The sequence below is a fragment of the Cyclopterus lumpus genome, chromosome 6 (genome assembly GCF_009769545.1).
Source record: "Cyclopterus lumpus isolate fCycLum1 chromosome 6, fCycLum1.pri, whole genome shotgun sequence".
In the NCBI taxonomy this organism is placed as follows: domain Eukaryota; kingdom Metazoa; phylum Chordata; class Actinopteri; order Perciformes; family Cyclopteridae; genus Cyclopterus; species Cyclopterus lumpus.
The window spans coordinates 16,580,453-16,598,940 of record NC_046971.1 but is presented as its reverse complement, the minus strand read 5'-3'; the positions used below and the strand labels follow the sequence as shown (position 1 = coordinate 16,598,940).

Genomic DNA, 18,488 nt, shown 5'->3' with positions numbered 1-18,488 from the left:
CAATTGTGGCCGTGACTTCTTTATATTGAGCTGTAACTTGAAACATTCTCCCATTTGCTGGAGCAGTGAAGGTGAAAGTTACTTACGTCGATGACATTCATCGGCGTATGATTGTGCAGGAATCGCAAAAAATAAAGAATATTGTCTTTAGGATCATGGTCGGTAGACAGACTGCAGTGCAGAAGGCTAGCATCCTGGCTGGGGCCGTGATTGGGTAAACAAGAGTAAATGACCCAGAACTAGTTTTTATAAGCTGCCACACAGTAAAACTGAGGATATACAGGCACTGAGTAATCATCAGGAAGAAAGGGGAAACTGGTGGCTACTTGGCAACATTAGATTGGTAACAGCTAACTTGTCCCAGCTCAACATCACGTTAACGTGATCAGCTGCAGTCTCGTAGGTATAGTGTAAGTTATCTTTTACAATTTTGAAACCTAACGTCTTTACCTAGATAGCCTACATACATTTTGTCCGTGGTTGGTTGTACAGTGTACTATTGTTTTCTACCGGTGGCCGTGGTTTTTCAGAGACTCAATATGTTACTCCAAGCATCTCCATTGGCTATTCAGCTTTAAAATAGGCTCCCAAATACTTGCACACAAAAATCATAGTATAGTATTTCATAAAAATGTCAGTACAGGAGGGCTGGGTATCGTATACAAAATTAAGAACAGAACCGCCTACATTGTATGACTTGTTTAACTCTGTTAAGCGCTTGTTAACAATTTAACACTGTATGGAAAAATGGCATCTCTATCTTTCAAAATGGTCGTCTTTATCTCAATCTTTGTTTCCTGAATTAACATATTCTCACATCATAACCATAACCGTGCCAAGGAAACCTTACTGTGGAGAAATGTAACCACTCGCACATCTCTGTCATGTCAATCACTCACTCCCTTTTGTCTTCACACATACAGAATAATTAGTGAGTGAACACGACGCATTCCTGCACATCTCTTTCTATGCACATTTATTTTCATCCATGACATTACAAATCTTCTCAGCAACATCTTTTGTTAATTTGTCATGAAACCTGCCTACACAAGTACATTTGCAACTTCTCCTCAAAAGGAACCATGTGAGCAAAAGCAGAGAAAAAATCGGAACAAGAAATCAGTTTGCAATCGCTGTATGTAATTCTACATTTTCATACTGAACCAGAAAGAATTAGCTGTCACACAAGGAACAATATTGATATGACACAATGAATGATATATTTCACCAAGGGGAAGGTCAGTGGAAAAACTGCAGCATTTTGTTTACATGTGTGAAATGTACAAAAACTGGCACATTGGGGCCTGGGCAAGCACACAAGCTTCATTACCCACCCCCCACCCATGTAGACGACTTTGTCACAGCGCCATTTTTATGAAGAAACCTTTACATTGCTATGTGTTAACAGCTCGTAGGCTCCCCGGTATCATAGGTGCCATGTAGTTTATCATCTAAAGCTAGCCCGCTGTCACTCAATTGACACAAATGAGCATACTTTTAGCATTCAAAAGATGATTAATTAATCCTATTCTTTCTTTTGATCTTTGTTTTTCCTTAATCAATGTACACACTGTGTATATAGTATGTCTACATAATTTTTATAATGCCACCTATCCTCAGGATAACATTCGGGACTTCATCATCATTATTATTACCAGCCCAATATAAATACATACCATAATAATGGACTTCAGTGGTGCATCAATTGCACAGTTTTGTATGCTATACATCAAGTTCATTCATACAATATCCACTCCACTCTGACTATTGCAAAAGATTAATTCACAAATGTGTACTTCAGAGGTACTGCTTTCTAATTAAATAACCCTCAAAAAATGACACATTCCTTTATTTAAAAAGGGATACAAAGCCGCTTTCTACCAAACAACAAAAAGCACTTGCAGCTATTGCTAAGGCATTTCCAAAACATATACGTTATATACAGAGACCAAGAAAAAGGGATTCAAAGCTGCTTACATTAAGGTAGCCACAGCCCCAATTGTCTTGAAAATTGAAAAAACTCACAGGCAATGTCTGAAATATACACAAAGTTACCACAATAAACAAAACAAGGAGATGAAACACATGTAAAACATCAAAGGCTGTTTTACTCAAAATTAAGATTTTGTTTTAATCCACAGTATCTCAAATATAATAACCCAGTTCTCATCATTGATTTATCATTTACGATGAAAGGTGCTACAATTTAGGATCCACCAACTATATAAAAAAATGAATAATTTGCCATCAATGTTCTCCCTAAGTTAGACCCTCATCCCCCCTCCCATTATCCAGCCCTATCATCAACTAAACATACAGCTCACAAACACAAAGAACTGACACATAACACATCCACACACCCTGCTGCTCTTTGACTGCCATTCAGTCCTACCTAACCTGGCATACCAGACAAACACAATGATGCACAAGTTGGGTTGAAAGACCCTGCCGACCCAGTACAATATTGTACCTCAGTTAGATAATCTTTCGAAATAACAAACACACATATTCTTACATAGTGTCCATCCAGTGCTGGCCACCAAAGCAGTTTTTCCACCCAGTGTTGGGAGCCCCAACGCGTGCCACCTCCAAACCATCTCCTCACGGAAACCCTGCCTATCCTCACCTACTTATTCTGCCCGCCCCTACACTATTCTCTCACGCCAGCTGTTTATCTGGCGACTCCTCTAGTGTGATGACGGTGAACTCCTCCGTGTTGCCGTTCTCCTGGATCTTCTCTTTGTTCATGAGGGTCACCATTTCCTGCTCTCTCTCCTGGGAATGGGAGCTGGATGCGGAAGCTGCAGCCCCGTTTCCCTCGCCGTCTTTGGATGTGATCATCAGCGTCTGCTGTTTGCCACACCAGCTGCAAGAGCACATTCAGACAGTTATTTATTATATATTATTGATGTTTCCTTTTTTTTGGCCATCCCTCAGTCTGCAACAAATAATGTGACATTTTGATCAGTGACTCTTGACTACTGAACACAGAAAGGCAAACAGGGGGCAATATTTCTGTCCAAAACACGTTACATGACAGCTTTATTAGTGCAACGTGAAAAAGAATAGCAATCAAATTCATACCTCTTTCTCTTGACAACAGCTGCACACACAAGAAAAATAGCAGCAACGGCCACAATCACTCCAATGATAACCAGCCAGTCTAGAAGGAGCAATGACAAGTTTTGAGTCAACAATATTTAAGTTGAGTCAGTAAGAAATAAAGATTGGATCCAAATAGGAGTGCACGTTTCCCATAATGGTCTTATTTAAATTCAGGGTGTTATGAATGTATGTAAAGTAATGTGTCTGCTCACTTCTTGAGCCGCTGCTGTCATGGTGATCAGACTCAGGCACAGCAGAACCCAGGACCCGACCATTAGGTTGTTGTTGTGGAGCTGCATGTCAATAAAACAAAGGGTAAACATTCAAATCATCTCACATATAGGTCATTCACTGAGAAACTAAACACACAAAACTAGATGGACTATTGAAATGTATTTGTGACTGTTTCACGAAAATGGTCTTTTACATTATATTGCATTACATTGCAGGTTTTGTGGCACCATGCGAGTTATATAATAAATAGTTTTTCCTTTAAATGATCTGTGTAAAACTGTTATTTGTCTGAAAATCCAACTAATTTGATATGCCATCAATACATACTTTTAAGCATTTGATGTGTTTGTAGAATCAACTGAGCCCAATTGTAATTCATCCTAGTGACATATAGAGACCAAATAACTGAGGCCAGTTTATAATGAATCCACTCCATAGCTCAAGCTAACACAAGGGGGCGTCATGTGTTCCTAAAGTTACTCCAGTCCACCCAAGACCTGTTGCATGCCAGGAAGTGCTGTTCTTTAGAAATGTGTGCATTATAAATAAAAATAAAATCAAGAATCAGCATTTTCTATTTTGAATGCGCAGAGGAAGGGAACTGTATAATACAAACCAACTATTACTACATAGTAGAATCAGCACTAATTCTCTTATAAAGAGTCTCAACTAAAACTGAACATTACAAGCTTTTTATTATGGTAATTATACAGGAACGCATTACATGTTCAGGTGTTAAATTCCAGCAATACTTTGTTGAACCCAACTCAACCTGTGCTTCCATTTGTAGCAGTTATGTGTTGGTTTTGCTTGTGTTTTTCTTACGCTCTGTAATGGCATCTACACTGTCAGGCTCTATTTTCCCTTTCTGTGGCTCGTCGTCAGTAGGAGGTTGTGTTTCGTCTGGCTCTCCAACAGTTGGAGAGGTTTCTTCCTCCTCAAAGAAGCGGGGCATCATCCCTGATCCAATGTCAAACTCTCTCGGAGTGAAAGTGGACCCCACATTGCTGTTCTCAGTCTCTCCAACTGTGTTTTCTTCCACTGCAGGTCCCTCCGTGGCAGCATCTGGTTTGTCTGGACTCAGAGTCGTGTTGGCTGACGGGGTCATTTTGGTCACATCCCCAAGAGCCTCTTCCCCAGTGGCTACCATCGGGTCGCCAACCTCACTATCAGAAGTCTCTTTGTGGCCCTCTGCTGGTGTTGGGGCCTGAGGCTGTGGTGAGGGTTCAGCTGATTGGAGAACATGCGTAGTTTTAGTCATACATTACTTTTGATATGTTTTGTATGAACAACATTACCGTTTCTTAGCAATATGGCGGTGTCTATCTGGATATCAGTTTTCAGTGTTGTAAAGCCTGATAACGTTCTCTTTTAGGATTTAAACTTGTTTTTTTCCTTTTTAATGTTGTAATGCCACAGTAATGTTATAATAATCGTTTATTACAATGCAAACCACATGTATACAAAAGTGCGTGTTGAGATGAGTTTATTCACTGAGTTTTTTCACTGTCTTGTGTTCATATAAAAATATACAGCACATAATTAGTCTCGTCCTGCTTGCTGCACTTTAGAGAAATGATCAATTTTTTAAATATAAAAAGAATCATAGTTTTGATTTTGACATGCTTCTTAAAAGGCATGTTAACTGACAGGACACTTTCATTTTGTGAACGATGGGCGAGGTTGAGTTTCATGTTTTTAGATGTTGACGTCCTATTTCAGTTGGTCCAATGATAAACAAGTTAAACTGCTTTCAATCTATAATTCTTGGTTTCACTTCACTGTATAGCAGTGTTGAAACCTTTGATCAACGGTGACGAATGGGCACTTAATGTATTACAGTGAGGTGAGTGTGAATGGGTATATCGTACTAACCTGGTGCATCTGAGGTTAAGTGTTCCTCTACTGCAAATGCTTTCGTACAGTCCTCCTCAGGCCCAGCTGGCACATGGGGAACAGGAAGTAGACGTTACCAAAACGTGAAATAAATAACAGCAGGTTTACGCGATGTAGACTGTAAATTCAGTTCAATTGTGGACTGCACTAAGAAAGTGTAACCACTTCCTGTGGACATAATCACCTTTTTCATCATAGCAGTAAGCATCACAGAGTTCTTCAGGATTTTCACGTGAATGAATAATGAAGCCTGTCATGTTCTTTGCACAGTTTTCATGGTGCGAGTGTCTGAGTATGGCAACGCTCATATTGCTGGTCCAGCCGTTTCTGAATGGACGCAACAACATTGTTATTATTATAAGAAGACATATATGACACTTTTTTTTTAAACATTTGTTCAGACAGAATCACAGGTTTAAAAACCCATTACATCGTACGAAGAACCAAGGTGTATTGGATGTCGACAGGATGGCTCCCAAATGGTGAGTCCATATTTTAAAACTGGAAGACCATGTTGTTCTTTTCTGCTTTTAAATCTCTAGATGAAGAGCAATAATGAAGACTAAGTGCATTTCAAGTTGAAGTTCAATTGTGGGTTTTAATAATGATGTCTGATTATGAGCAACGCATTCCCTGTGACTGAACTGAAGGCGATGAAAAGTAGAAATGTTAAAAGATGTTAGAGGGCTTAATTCATGGCACGATCTGGAGAATATGGGTTCCATAAATGTTACATCATCAATATGATGTATTCTTTTCATGTCTCAGGGCTTAAATAATGTACAATTATTTCTTTTAAGTCTTCAGTAAATAAAAATGTCTTCTTCACGACCATCGATGAAGGTAATTATTAAAAAAAGACTTGTGGTTTCACCTGCATGTTTCCATGTTTTTATCATAGGCCTCCTGGACTTGTTCTGGACTCGCCAAGTAGTTCTGCAGCTGCTCACACACCTTTTGAGCCGAGTCAAAGTTCAGGGAGTGGCGACTTGGTCCCTCGGCCAGAAAAACCCCGGCATAGCTGCAGCTGCGGGAATTCACTGCAGGGAAAGAGAAGGAAAAAATAGATTCAGCGTCACAGAGTAGGCCATTGAAATGTTATGTCCAAATAATTTCTAGCCAGTAACAGGGAACCACAGAAGGTCATTTTGATTTGTGAGGACTATATGGCCTCGGATATAATATAATATTTATGGATGAGATGAGGTATTGATGGAAGCCAATTTTCCGCCACTGTGAGGAAAAAATTAGGATCCTTAGCATCTCAAAAAAACACAACTGAAGTAGCTCAAAACAACCAGATATAACCAGGTATAAGACTACAGTGAGGATCCAGATGCAGTGGGTTAGATAATGGGAATGTGTTATTCGTTTTTGATTCGCATGATTTCCTGACCGAGAAAAACACCGCCATTCACTCAATTCCAATACCATGTTTTCCATTCAGAAGATTAAAGTATTGCATTCGGACACTGTGATGTTGCACGTGAATGCTTAATATGTATGGTAAGGAACATTGATCTCCAGCCTACATTTGCTGTGTCTTTTGCTTCATTATTAAAGTGTCGAGTCATGAGACGTCTGACTTGTCCAGATGATTTCTCTGGGAGAGAAGCACAGAAGAGTCTTGAGACAGGCATCAGATTCATCGACAGTGTTGAGCCACTAGGCTAAAGTCATACAAAGTGTGCAAAACAGAGAACGTATGGCACTTAAAGACGAGGAAGGTTAGACAAAGGTATGCACTCTGCTCATATGCCTTGCAAATATATACTCAATCATGCCACAATAAGACAAAATGTAGCTACGCTCTCCAGCACAATAACTGACTTCTTTCTCAAAAGGTTTAGCCCAAACAAAATGCACTGGCAGCTGTGCAATGTTTGCCTCTCGTGTGATGCTCAGCCTATTTGCTTAAGTTTTCTTGACTAAAGGTGGAAATGCTTCATGGAAAAATGCAAACTAGGCCTGGCAAATGAGCAGATAGCAGGCAGCATGAGTATGTGTTAACATGTAGATCACTTTTAAATATCCATATCTCCATTACAAAGAAATACATTTCAGAGTTTCAGAACACCTGGGGATTTTCCCGATATGAGCAGGTGATCATTTACATTGAAAATTAAAGAGAGAAACATCACCTGGGAAGATTCTCGTGAGGGGACCCATACCCCTCACACTGAATATTTACCCGTGACTTTGACTCGTGATGTTTACAAGGCAGGATTTTAAAAGCATCAAATCTCCATTATGTACAATAACACAAGATGTCAAGACGTCATAAACTGTATTATCGGCCCAAAATCTTTTATCTGGAAACTGATATGAAAGCTTAGCCGACATGTGCCCAAAGCTCGTTCCGCAAGATAGTCAATACTCTCAAAATGCAGTGGATATCATGTCCTATCATGTTAAGCCACGAGATACATTTGTATAAGTAGAAGAAACCAATATCTGCACATATGTATCTATCTGTTTGGTGCTTGTTTGAATGTGCTACCATGGTGACGGATGCACAGGATGTGAAAGATGTCTAAGTCACCCAGCAACAACACCAGACTTGCACAAGAAAATATCACACACTCACACACATGTTTCTCAAACGCAAACAGGACAAACAAATAAAGTCACTAATGCCAACTTATTTCAGTTAACAACTTCCATTAACTGAATTTCTTCACTTGGAGCATACATACACAGCCAGTGGATGTAGGTTTTAGCAAGAATGTGTAAGAAATTAGTCAATACTATATTATAGTCAAGTTTTTTACAAAAAAATATAAAGCCCAATGATTTCCTATCTAAATTTTGGCGCTCACAGTTTCAGATGAAAACAGAACTGAAGGATCACAAATTAGAAGAAGAAATCATGCTGGGGCACTGATTTAAAATATAGTTTGCAATGTATCTTCTTTTTCACCTGCAGTTATATAATCTTGGAATTGTTAACACCTGTAAAAACTGGTGCCTCACAATATCACAACTACTAGACCCATTAAGATCCCTCTACAACATCATTTAATTGTCCTGCAATGTACACTACATGTGTGAAGCTTTATTGAGACGGTTCAGAGAGAAACGTAATGAACTCAGGGCTTTGTGTTGTCGTTGCTGCCGTATTAGATTGCATGACATTGAACCGTGTGCGCTCACATTGTTATCACATGCTCCATAATGATACATTGTTCAGCTATAGCCTCAGCAAAGAGGGAGTGGCACTGTTTAACCACCAACTGTACAGATTCTCCAGACTGCATTCTGAATTTGACTTCAGCATTGAGGCATTTAAATACAATAAATACATTACCTGTTGGTTTTAAAAGGTCCGTCCCAACTACAGATATTTTGTATCTCACTGGAAATGCAATTTTGAAGTAAAGTTTTTGTGGGCGTGTTCATCCCTTCGATACGTAGAAAGCTGACTTCTGACAGAAAAAAAGTATCGCCCCCGTCCCCTCCTTTTTCCACTGGCTGTTATGAGTAAGCAGCAGCAGGAAGTTAAGCTCTCTGCTGTTAGTCGCTCTTTCAGTTGCTTCTGTCTCTCCATCTCTTCCTCCCAACCACACACACAAACAAACACAACTGAAAGTACTTCAACACATGCTGACACATGGCACAGAGTCCCTGAAAGAAAAGGAGTGAAAAACAAGACAACTGTCCTGGCCTTGCAAACCTGCCCAGAGGGATCAAAGGGAGCACAGCGTACCATCATTGAGCTGAAAAGGGGTCTGACTTGAATATGCGACACAAACATTAGTATGCAGATGGAACGGTCATGGGTGTCTTTATACAGTTGAGAAGCCTGCTATGCCAAAGCACTGACTCTCCCAAAGGCTCCATTGTCACCTAATATAGTTGAAACCAAGGATACTGCAAAGTCAGAGTGTATAGAACCTAAGAGAAAGAGAGCTTTAATACAACGTCTTGCCAAAACCTCCAGCTGCTCCAAAAGTAATAGACAAGCCTGACTCTCTACTCTCGCTTTACTTTCTCTCTGTTTGTCTTTTAAATGCCAGCAATAAAGTACAAATTACCCCCTGCACGCAGATGCTCAAACACACAGGCAGATCACAGATGCACATGCACGCACACACTTGGATGCTGGCTGATTATTTCCTTTGTCGAGCAGCATGAAGCACAGCGAGAGAGCCCGGATGCTCAGGTTCTTGATGGCAAGATTAATACATAGAAAACAGCAGCTCTCCACTAACAGAAACTCTCAGATACACCTTACTGAAGATGTTCTCGCCAAAGTTTCCCATAACATGAGGAATCCCATGCTAGAACAAACAGTGTACTGTAAACCCTACACCCCACTACTACTGTAACATCCTTTTAGCCACAGTTCATCAGCTGGTTTGGAGAGAGGCAGTCACTGCGGCAACGCTCCAGTGTCCTGCATTATCACACTTGAATGAAGTTACTCGTATGTTTTTCCCTCCACTGGTCACAACACCAGTCCAACAGGCCAGCAGGAAAGGTGGAAACATGAGCCATGGTCCAAAAATGTTACACACACCCACACACAAACCAACTAACATCACCTTAGGTGACAAGAAGGACTCTCGCTATCTGATTCTTTTGCCAATGTGTCATATCCTTTCTCACCTTCTGTCTCCCTCCACCTCCATCTAGTCCATACACTGTTGAAAGCAGCTTTCTATTGAATAGAGCAGGCAGGTTCACTTATTTTCTTTTGCTTCTTAAGAGCATTAGCCTTAAAGCTCTCCTCTAAATTAAAAAGAAGGTTTCAATGAATCCAAATAGATTATCTGTTTTAAGACCTCCAACATGCTTTTCAAATATTCACACTTGAAGACAAAGAACTTTGCCTTAAGTGGAAAGCACACATTTCCAAACCTTCCTGACATTGTAGAAGTATTTCATTGTCTGTTTTTGTCAACATTATTATGTGTTTTTATGCTTATAAAATCAAGGTATATCACCAGTATAATATGCTATTTTGCCTGATGGTACAGTGAGTTTGGAAATCCCAAAGACTGTAGGCTATATGTGGAGGGAGAGCATGTGGGGGGAGTATGGATATGAGCATGAAACTCACAAGAAGGTTTTAAAAAGTAATTAGAAGGTTTTAACATCACTCAAAGAAATGGACGAAACTTGGACTATGAGGACGCCCGCAATATTTAAGACCAGTTCAACCCAGTGTTAAAGGCACTGGGTAAAGAAACAAAAAGGAGTTACATAAGATATCGGTGCAGAGCCATTCGGCTTCAGGGTGGGTTATTTGCAGTAAAGGGTACATTGGTAAAGAAGGCAAACACGTGCCTGAGAGTCTCAGGTGGCAGGAGATGGTGCTTGGACCTGTACAGGCACAAGCCCTCTTTGTCCGGGCCCAGTCCCAGTGCACAGGCCCCCTGACCACCCCTCACCTTGAAACATGACACGGGTGCATGCAGGAAGGGTTGTTACGCCAAATAAGCAAATACGGCCACATTTGTCCAACAGTCAGGTTGGACCTCAATGCATGCATCTGAGTTTGTGTGTGTGTGTGTGTGTGTGTGTGAGTGAGAGAGAGAAAGAGAGAGAGAGACTAATCGACTGCAAAGAGAAAGCAGGACTTAGAACTACTATAAACTCAAAGATAAAAGAGCACTAATCTTACCCATCAGGTAAAGTTCCTGAGAGTTGTGGTTGTGTTGAAAGCTCTACGTATGTTGTCATTCTGATCTTCACTATTGAATCGCTTGGTGTTTTAGACAAGAAGTTGACAATTATCAAATTATTTGCAGCAGTGCAAAAATGCAAGTATATTTGTGTAATTGAATATCACATCTCATAATACTTAATACAAGACACCATCACCTAACATTTCAGTGAGGTATATGGACTTGTTTTTAGGCAATGTATATTGAATATCTTGTCAGGTGAAGACATACTTATTGTGGGCATTACAGGGTTATCATAACACACAACACTTCATAGTACTAGTGATATATACATACAGTATATATATATATATATATACAGTATATATATACACTAATACAATTGACATTGTGCCATCTTTTTTCCTGCTCTACTTTACTGGGAACTTTACATGTTATTAACGGATAAATCCTATACTCGCATCTCAACTACATAATTGTCTCAAAGATATGTCAACAGTTAGTTAGAGAGCTTGCCTCGGTTTTTCATTCCTCTTTTGTGTATAAAATAATTATAAGCAGTCTCGTAAATAACTCCAGCCACAAGTCCATGAGTCCTGCTCTTAAGGATGTGGTTTGGGCAAAAGCTACAGGTTTAAGGTTCAAAGACAACGTCTGCACCAGGATGAGATCTAACCACAATAGGACCCCTCGAGTCAGACACCAATTACTTGCAACACTCAAATATAGAGATACATACACAATTAAGTACACACACAAAAGCTCACACGTCCTGTGGAAGGAGGGGGGCTGGAAGTGGCTCCATCTCCTTTCCTCTTCCCACATACAGTGCAACATACAAGCTGTTTCGGCAGTCTCCTATTTGCCTTTAAATACTGCTCGGATTTATAGCTTGATGCTGATTGTTCTTTAGTGCAGTGCCACAGGGAGTCTTTGTGAACATCTCTACCACCACCTCCTCAGGGAACAAGACAGACAAACCCAGACATGTTACATTCAGGACCAACTTCGCCTCCAGAGATATATCGCTCCGAGCAACAAATCCAATCAAAACCATACACAGAAAGCACATGTGAGAGACAAAGAAAAACGAGGGAGACTTCGGGGGGGGGGGGGGGGGGGGGCAGAGCTAGAGCGATTGCTGAACATCCTTTGTGTCACAGAATAAAGCATTAAGCGTGGCAGCACAGACTCCAGCAAATAAGGGGGGAAAAAACAACCCTCATTTCTGCTTCTACTTGAAAAAGACTGCTTGTGAAAGCTACACTGATCATCCAAAACCCTGATGAATAAGGTTCACTTTCCAGCCTGTGAGTGTGTGTGAGACAGAGAGTGAGCAAGAGCGCCTGTCTCCTTTGTGTCTGTCAGGAGTCTCAGACTGCCAGACCTAAGCCTGTCTGCGCTGGTGTAGCGCACGCTCTCTAGCCGGCATCCACTCATCCGTTCTCCAAGCAGCAGCAGCAGAGCACAGCCTCTTTCTTTCACTGTCTTCTCTTTACATCAACATTCACACATCATTCCCAACAAGGCTCAAGCAGGGAAAAAGCCCGAATACAGTCTGGCTCTAAAATCTGAAAACAAAGGAGTGTCGCCAACATTTTGACAGAATAAGGTAAAAATAAAATCCATAAACAAAGAGCCGTACAAGGCACAGTCCCCTCACCTTGAAGTTGTTCCGACCTGGAGGAGGCCAATAATCCAAAGGTGACCCCCAAGACAAGCGTCCACATCCTGGGCAAAGCGTCTGTCGATGTCTGGGTGAGTAGCTGGGAGTAAAGGTGTGTAACAGTTCTCCTGTGGTCTTGTCTTCCCTCAGCCAGGAGTGACGGGTGGTGGTGGTGGTTGTGGTGGTGGTGGTGGTTGTGGTGTGTGTTTTTGTGTGTGTGAAAGAGAGAGAGAGAGAGAGAGAGAGTGAATGAGTGAGAGAGCAGTAAAAAAAAAAAAAACAGAAAAGAGAGAGAAGAAACCTGTCACTGTGGAGGGAGTTGCTGAGAGTGTCTAGTAGCTGCTGGAGCTGACTCAGACTTTGCCCTAACTTTTCTATTCTTTGCCTGAAAGATAGACTGACTCGTGGCACACACGGAGAAGGGCAAGAGTGGTTCATGTGAGCACACACCCTTCTGCCTCTTCCACTCTTGCCCCACCCCCCCTCCCGCCCTGCCTCAGTCTCGCTTGCTCATTCTCTCCCCTCTTCCTGTCTCTACATTTATTAATGGTTAAGAATAAGGTGATCTCTCTCCCTCTCTCTCTGTCTGGCTGCTTATCCTCATCTCCCTCCCTCCCCATCTCCCCCTCTTCCTCTTTTCATGTCCCTGACAGCAACAGTTTCTGAGAGCCCATCTGGTCTTTTGTTCAGTTCTCACTCCATTTTCAATTCAACTGATTTTCTCTGTCTTCTTCTTTTTGCTGTATTTGTCAGTGTGATCTTGTGCCACCAATTGAAAGAGGTCACAGACCTCATCCTCCAAGTTTAGATCCATAACATTGACAGAGAACTCTAAAATGTTGGACACATTTCTCTGTGTCTAACATGTGTTTTTACCGACCTTGATCTCATTGCACTGCTTGGCCAACATACATAAATTCATCAGAGAAAAAAATTTTGAAGAAGCAAAAGCAAGCACCAGTTATTAGCTACTTTTTAAATTTGAGGAATGGCTCAAACTATGGTTGTGGGAATCCGTTCCAGTTATGCTTTTAGCTGAGGATCCCACATGCTTGATGTTATCTGCAATATCTCAACGTCCTTACTTTTCCACTTTCTGTCGAGAGAAACTTCCTTTCACTCTAAAAACTGGTATTAACATTTCACTCCAGGTTAGGGCTGGAGGTTTCCAGACATCATATTTTGCAATATCTCAAATAAACAACTGTGATAATGATGTGTGACTGCTCATCTGTCATTTTCTGACTTCCTTAACAACCAGCCATAGATCATTTATTTTGGCTCAGCATGGCCATTAATGTGGTAGTCATGGGGACAGACCTTAAATGAACAGTGACCCGGCTTTTAAGGTGAACACAGTTATTATTACACTCAGCAACTTATGCCACATAAATCACAGCATTTCCAGCTCAGCCTGTGAGCATAGGACAAATAGGGCCATTTGGGATACGGGGTAAAACAACTCAAAATCCCATGACCAAATATGGCAAATACTAAAATGTATAGCAATATGTATGAACCTCTTACAAACTTATAACACCGTTGTTGAGACCTTTCAATCACAAGGTAGCCACGCCCTCAAGCATACCCTGCTTAATGGGACCATCATTTACTAAACGAACATCATGCTGTATTGAAGAAGACTTGACACTATTGATTGAGACTCATTAACTCATGTTTACTGATGTCATACATCAAGTGACTTTCTCGTATACTTCTATAGATTCTGACTTATTTTTGCAACCAGAGGAGTCGCCCCCTAATGGCCATTAGAAAGAATGAAAGCTTAAGGCACATCCGCATTGGCTTTGCTTTTTAGACCCGGAGATGTCTGTTCAGGACCAAAGTCTGTGACCGACCGACTGACCAAGAGGCGGACATTGCCATCCCTTCAGCCACGCCACTAGTATGGCTAAAAATACCAAAATACGCCTGAATGCAACATTTTTTTTTTTAGAGATCCAAACATAACAACTAAATAATCCCCATCAGGCAGCTGACAATGAAAAGGAACAAATGGAATTAATTGCGGAACATTACATGTCATTTAGCTGACGCTTTTATCCAATAAGTGCATTAAACCATGAGTCCAAACTCAGAACAACAAGAATCAAGCAAGTACAATTTCTTCAATAACGTTAAACTACAGAGTACTATCCGTAAGTGCCATTTAAGTGCTACTAAAGTGCTAAACTACAAAGTGCTATCGCTAAGGGACATTTAAGTGCTACTAGAGTGGTACTACGGCTCTACCTTCCCTATTCAAGGTATAGTCGAAAAAGATGTGTTTTTAGTTTGCGACGGAAGATGTAGAGACTTTCTGCTGTCCTGATTCCAATGGGGAGCTTGTTCCACCAATGAGGAGCCAGCACAGCAAACAGTCGTGACTTTGTTTAGTGTTTAGCTCGAAGTGAAGGAGCTACAAGCCGATTGGCAGAAGCCGAGCGAAGTGAACGGGCTGGGGTGTACGGTTTGACCATGTCCTGGATGTAGACCGGACCCGATTTGTTCGCAGCACGGTACGCAAGTACCAATGTTTTGAAGCGGATGCGGGCGGCCACCGGTAACCAGTGAAGGTCGCGGAGGAGCGGAGTAGTGTGGGTAAATTTCGGGAGGTTGAAGACCAGTCGAGCAGCTGCATTCTGGATGAGCTGTATTTTAGTTGGATATTTTTGAGATTTTGTTCAAATAACATATTTCAGGAATAAATAGACAGATTATCTTTTCTGATGATTGACTTCACACCCACCCATAATTCCACCAAAGGAATAAGAGAACAGAGTATCAAGATTCACACTTCCTACCCCACGGATACAAGTCACTTCCTGTTTCAGCTGTTGCCATAGTGGAACTTGTTTATAGTCCATCTGAAGCAATAAAGGCGAAGAAACAAGCAGATGTACATCATATAAGAACTCCATGTAAGGTTGTATTTGCTTTCTTTTTTATCATGTAAACCACATTGAATTTTCTGTGTGATGTGCTACAAAAATTAAGTTTGCCTTGATTGTGTTTTCTTTGATATGAAGACTATTGTAAATATGTCTAAATTAAAAGTGATATTTCAACTGAATATAGTCAAATTGTTCCAGTAGAATCTAGACGGATAGGATGATGAAAAATAGAGCGTACAAGACAGAGACAGAAACAGAGAGTAGCCCAGAGACTGTGAAGACCAATAATTACCCAGCCTGACATTGTGTGCCTCTCAGGACAATGTCTGCCCTAGTTTCTCTCTCTGGAGAAACAACATTGAGACAAACTGCAAAGACGATCCACTCCTTTAATGAATAGTTGGGTGAATGTGTGACATTTGCTGTGATTGATAAAAGCTGAACATACACACTGTCCCATGTAAGGTAGACTGAATAAATAAGAAAAAGTATTACGGTCAACACTTTAGCACGTAGGAATGCACACAACTCTCAATCACTGTCAGTCTATAGAGGTCAAATAAACTTGTTTACCTTGAACTCATCATGTTCAAGGACTTGTGTGAACATGAAGGTGACCAGATCATACGTCTCATTTAAGTGGGAAGTGGCTTTGAAAGAAGTAAAAACGCCAAAAGGAATAAAACCAACCAGTTAACCAAGGTCCCAGCATTAATATCTGGCTATCTTTGCTGTATGACGTTACAGCATAAAAGCAAAGAGAAAGACACAGGCGGTGAACAGCTGTTTACTGGGCATGACTGAGGCCTAAATTAAACCTCTGACTGCTGAGTCAGCCAATACACATCTAGTTAAGAAAAAAGTCCATGATAGTTATTCAGTAAGGACATACACACACGCTCTCACCAGACGCTCTTGTGGTTGGGATTCCATGTGGTAAAGGCCGACTAATGCATTCCTGTTCGGCAACGTGTCTTTTTCCCTCCAACCGTCACAAGATGTCCATATACGTACAGAGCAGCGAGATGAAATGAATCATTCGCTGTCTAAACATCCAGTGGATATGAGCGTTTGCACAGATTTGGGGTAATGATGAGAACTACATGGTGTACAGTTTTATTTATATTTAATGTAATACATCTACGGAAGTAGATGTATTACATCTACTTACATCTACTAGATGTATTCTTGGTGAAGAGGGAGCTGAGCCGGAAGGCAAAGCTCTCCATTTACTGGTCGGTCTACGTTCCAACCCTCACCTATGGTCACGAACTCTGGGTCGTGACCGAAAGAACGAGATCTCGGATACAAGCGGCCGAAATGAGCTTCCTCCGTAGGGTGGCCGGGCTCAGCCTTAGAGATAGGGTAAGGAGGTCGGACATCAGGGGGGAGCTTGGAGTCGAGTCGCTGCTCCTTCGTGTCGAAAGGAGTCAGCTGAGGTGGTTCGGGCATCTAGTCAGGATGCCTCCTGGACACCTCCCATTAGAGGTTTTCCGGGCACGTCCAACTGGTAGGAGGCCCCGGAGAAGACCGAGGACATGCTGGAGGGATTATATCTCCCGGCTGGCCTTGGAACGCCTCGGGATCCCCCAGAATGAGCTGGAAAGTGTTGCGGGTGAGAGGGAAGCCTGGGTCGGCCTGCTGAACCTGCTGCCACCGCGACCCGACCCCGGATAAGCGGCTGATAATGGATGGATGGATGGACATCTACGGAAGAACATTTGATCTCTTGGTATTTATTAGACAGATGTTTCTGACAAATTCCTGTTACTACTTCCTGTAACCTGAAACTACTGAGAAGCATTCAGAAGCCTATTGTCCCCTAATCGAGGGGTCTCTGGGGAGGTGAGGGAGGTCGTCAGGAGTGTGTCCTCGTTGTGTATCTTTGGCCGATAGATGAGCTCTGCCACACCCTGCTGTGTCTCAGGCTGAATGAGCTACCCAGGCATCACGAGAGCATGACTGGACTGCTTCAAAAGGCCGGGCTTTGTGCAACAACAACAAAGCAAGGGCCTCACTTGTGTTTGGGTGCTGGGACAGCAGAGCCGGCGTGTTTGGACAGCGAGTGTCACAAAGTACTGTATGGCCATCTGGAATATCTTGTGTCATCCCTCTTCTGGGTCGGACTCTCGGTCAGCACGAGGACGACCCACCGCAGTAATCTCACAGGTGAAATGTTTGTGGATACCAATCAGTTTGTGGTTTATTTACATGTGCTTTCATAAAGACCGCTAAAAGAGGATGCCTTAAGTGCACTCCTCAGAAGTAACATCACGGTCTAAATGTAGTATAACTCAGACAGAAGAAGGAAGTGGAAGTGCGAGGTGGTCATTTTACAGCTGGCTTTGCGAGCAAAAGTTTGCATCCCAGTTAAAAGACGACTGAATAGAGAAGTGCTGGTAGTACGGGAAAACGGGGAGACCAGAGGAAATCCTGTCAACAATGGTTGAACAAACTTGAGCGTGAGATCATGTGGATGAGAGCAAGCCTCTCACCAACCCTGGTGATTATTCACAAAGCCTGTTCACACAGGGAAATATGTGTCTCTCTCTGTGTGTGTGAGAGACTAAAAAAGAGACAGGGAGGGACTCCTGAGAGGCCAAATAGACTACAATGGTTCATTATTAGATGGGGACATTATGCACCACTACCTTAAAGAGACAGAAAAGTCCTTTAAAGTCTGTTTGATTTCATTGAAAGCTGGAGGACTGTTAATGCATAAATGGTTCCAATGCCCATGAGGACTGGAGGGGGATGGATGGAGGCTTAGGGAAAGGGTGGGGTGCAGACTGGATGACTGCACCACCCCGACCCCCCCCAGCCTGTGTTATTCTTTTGTCAATCAAGAGGTGCTTCCAACCCCTCATAGAATGTATGGTTGTAACCATTCAAACGAGGAACCAACACCTTTGTGAGACGATGCATCTCAAGGACGTCCAAATATCAGTGCACAACAGAAACACACACTCGCCCACTTTGGTCTCCATAGCAACTGCCTCCATCTCTCTGCACCATGCTGTGTGTCCATGAATCTGACCTACACGCTAGCGCGAGCCCCCGCAC

The 18,488-nt window shown here is 41.9% G+C and overlaps 1 protein-coding gene across 2 annotated transcripts; it reads right to left on the bottom strand.

Moving 5' to 3' along the window:
* Positions 1-959: 959 nt before the first annotated feature.
* On the bottom strand, positions 960-12,994 carry cd44b (CD44 molecule (Indian blood group) b). Of its 2 annotated transcripts, none has more exons than XM_034535670.1 (8): positions 12,529-12,994; positions 6,110-6,275; positions 5,420-5,562; positions 5,215-5,280; positions 4,165-4,569; positions 3,318-3,398; positions 3,085-3,163; positions 960-2,866 (listed from the first exon to the last, which is right to left on the bottom strand). In XM_034535670.1, the coding sequence occupies exons 1-8, from the start codon at positions 12,593-12,595 to the stop codon at positions 2,659-2,661; spliced, it is 1,215 nt and encodes a 404-aa protein (XP_034391561.1). In that variant the 5' UTR covers positions 12,596-12,994; the 3' UTR covers positions 960-2,658. The 2 variants fall into 2 exon arrangements, with proteins under 2 accessions (XP_034391561.1, XP_034391562.1); XM_034535671.1 differs by lacking the exon at positions 12,529-12,994 and adding an exon at positions 8,543-8,690.
* Between the last annotated feature and the right edge of the window lie 5,494 nt (positions 12,995-18,488).

Coding starts and splice junctions, on each gene's coding strand:
- cd44b (XM_034535670.1), bottom strand. CDS start 12,595: ATGTGGACGCTTGTCTTGGGGGTCACCTTTGGATTATTGGCCTCCTCC. Junction 5,563..6,109: donor AAAAACATGGAAACATGCAG/GTGAAACCACAA, acceptor GCGTCCATTCAG/AAACGGCTGGACCAGCAATA. Junction 3,399..4,164: donor TGTAGATGCCATTACAGAGC/GTAAGAAAAACA, acceptor ATTGACATGCAG/CTCCACAACAACAACCTAAT.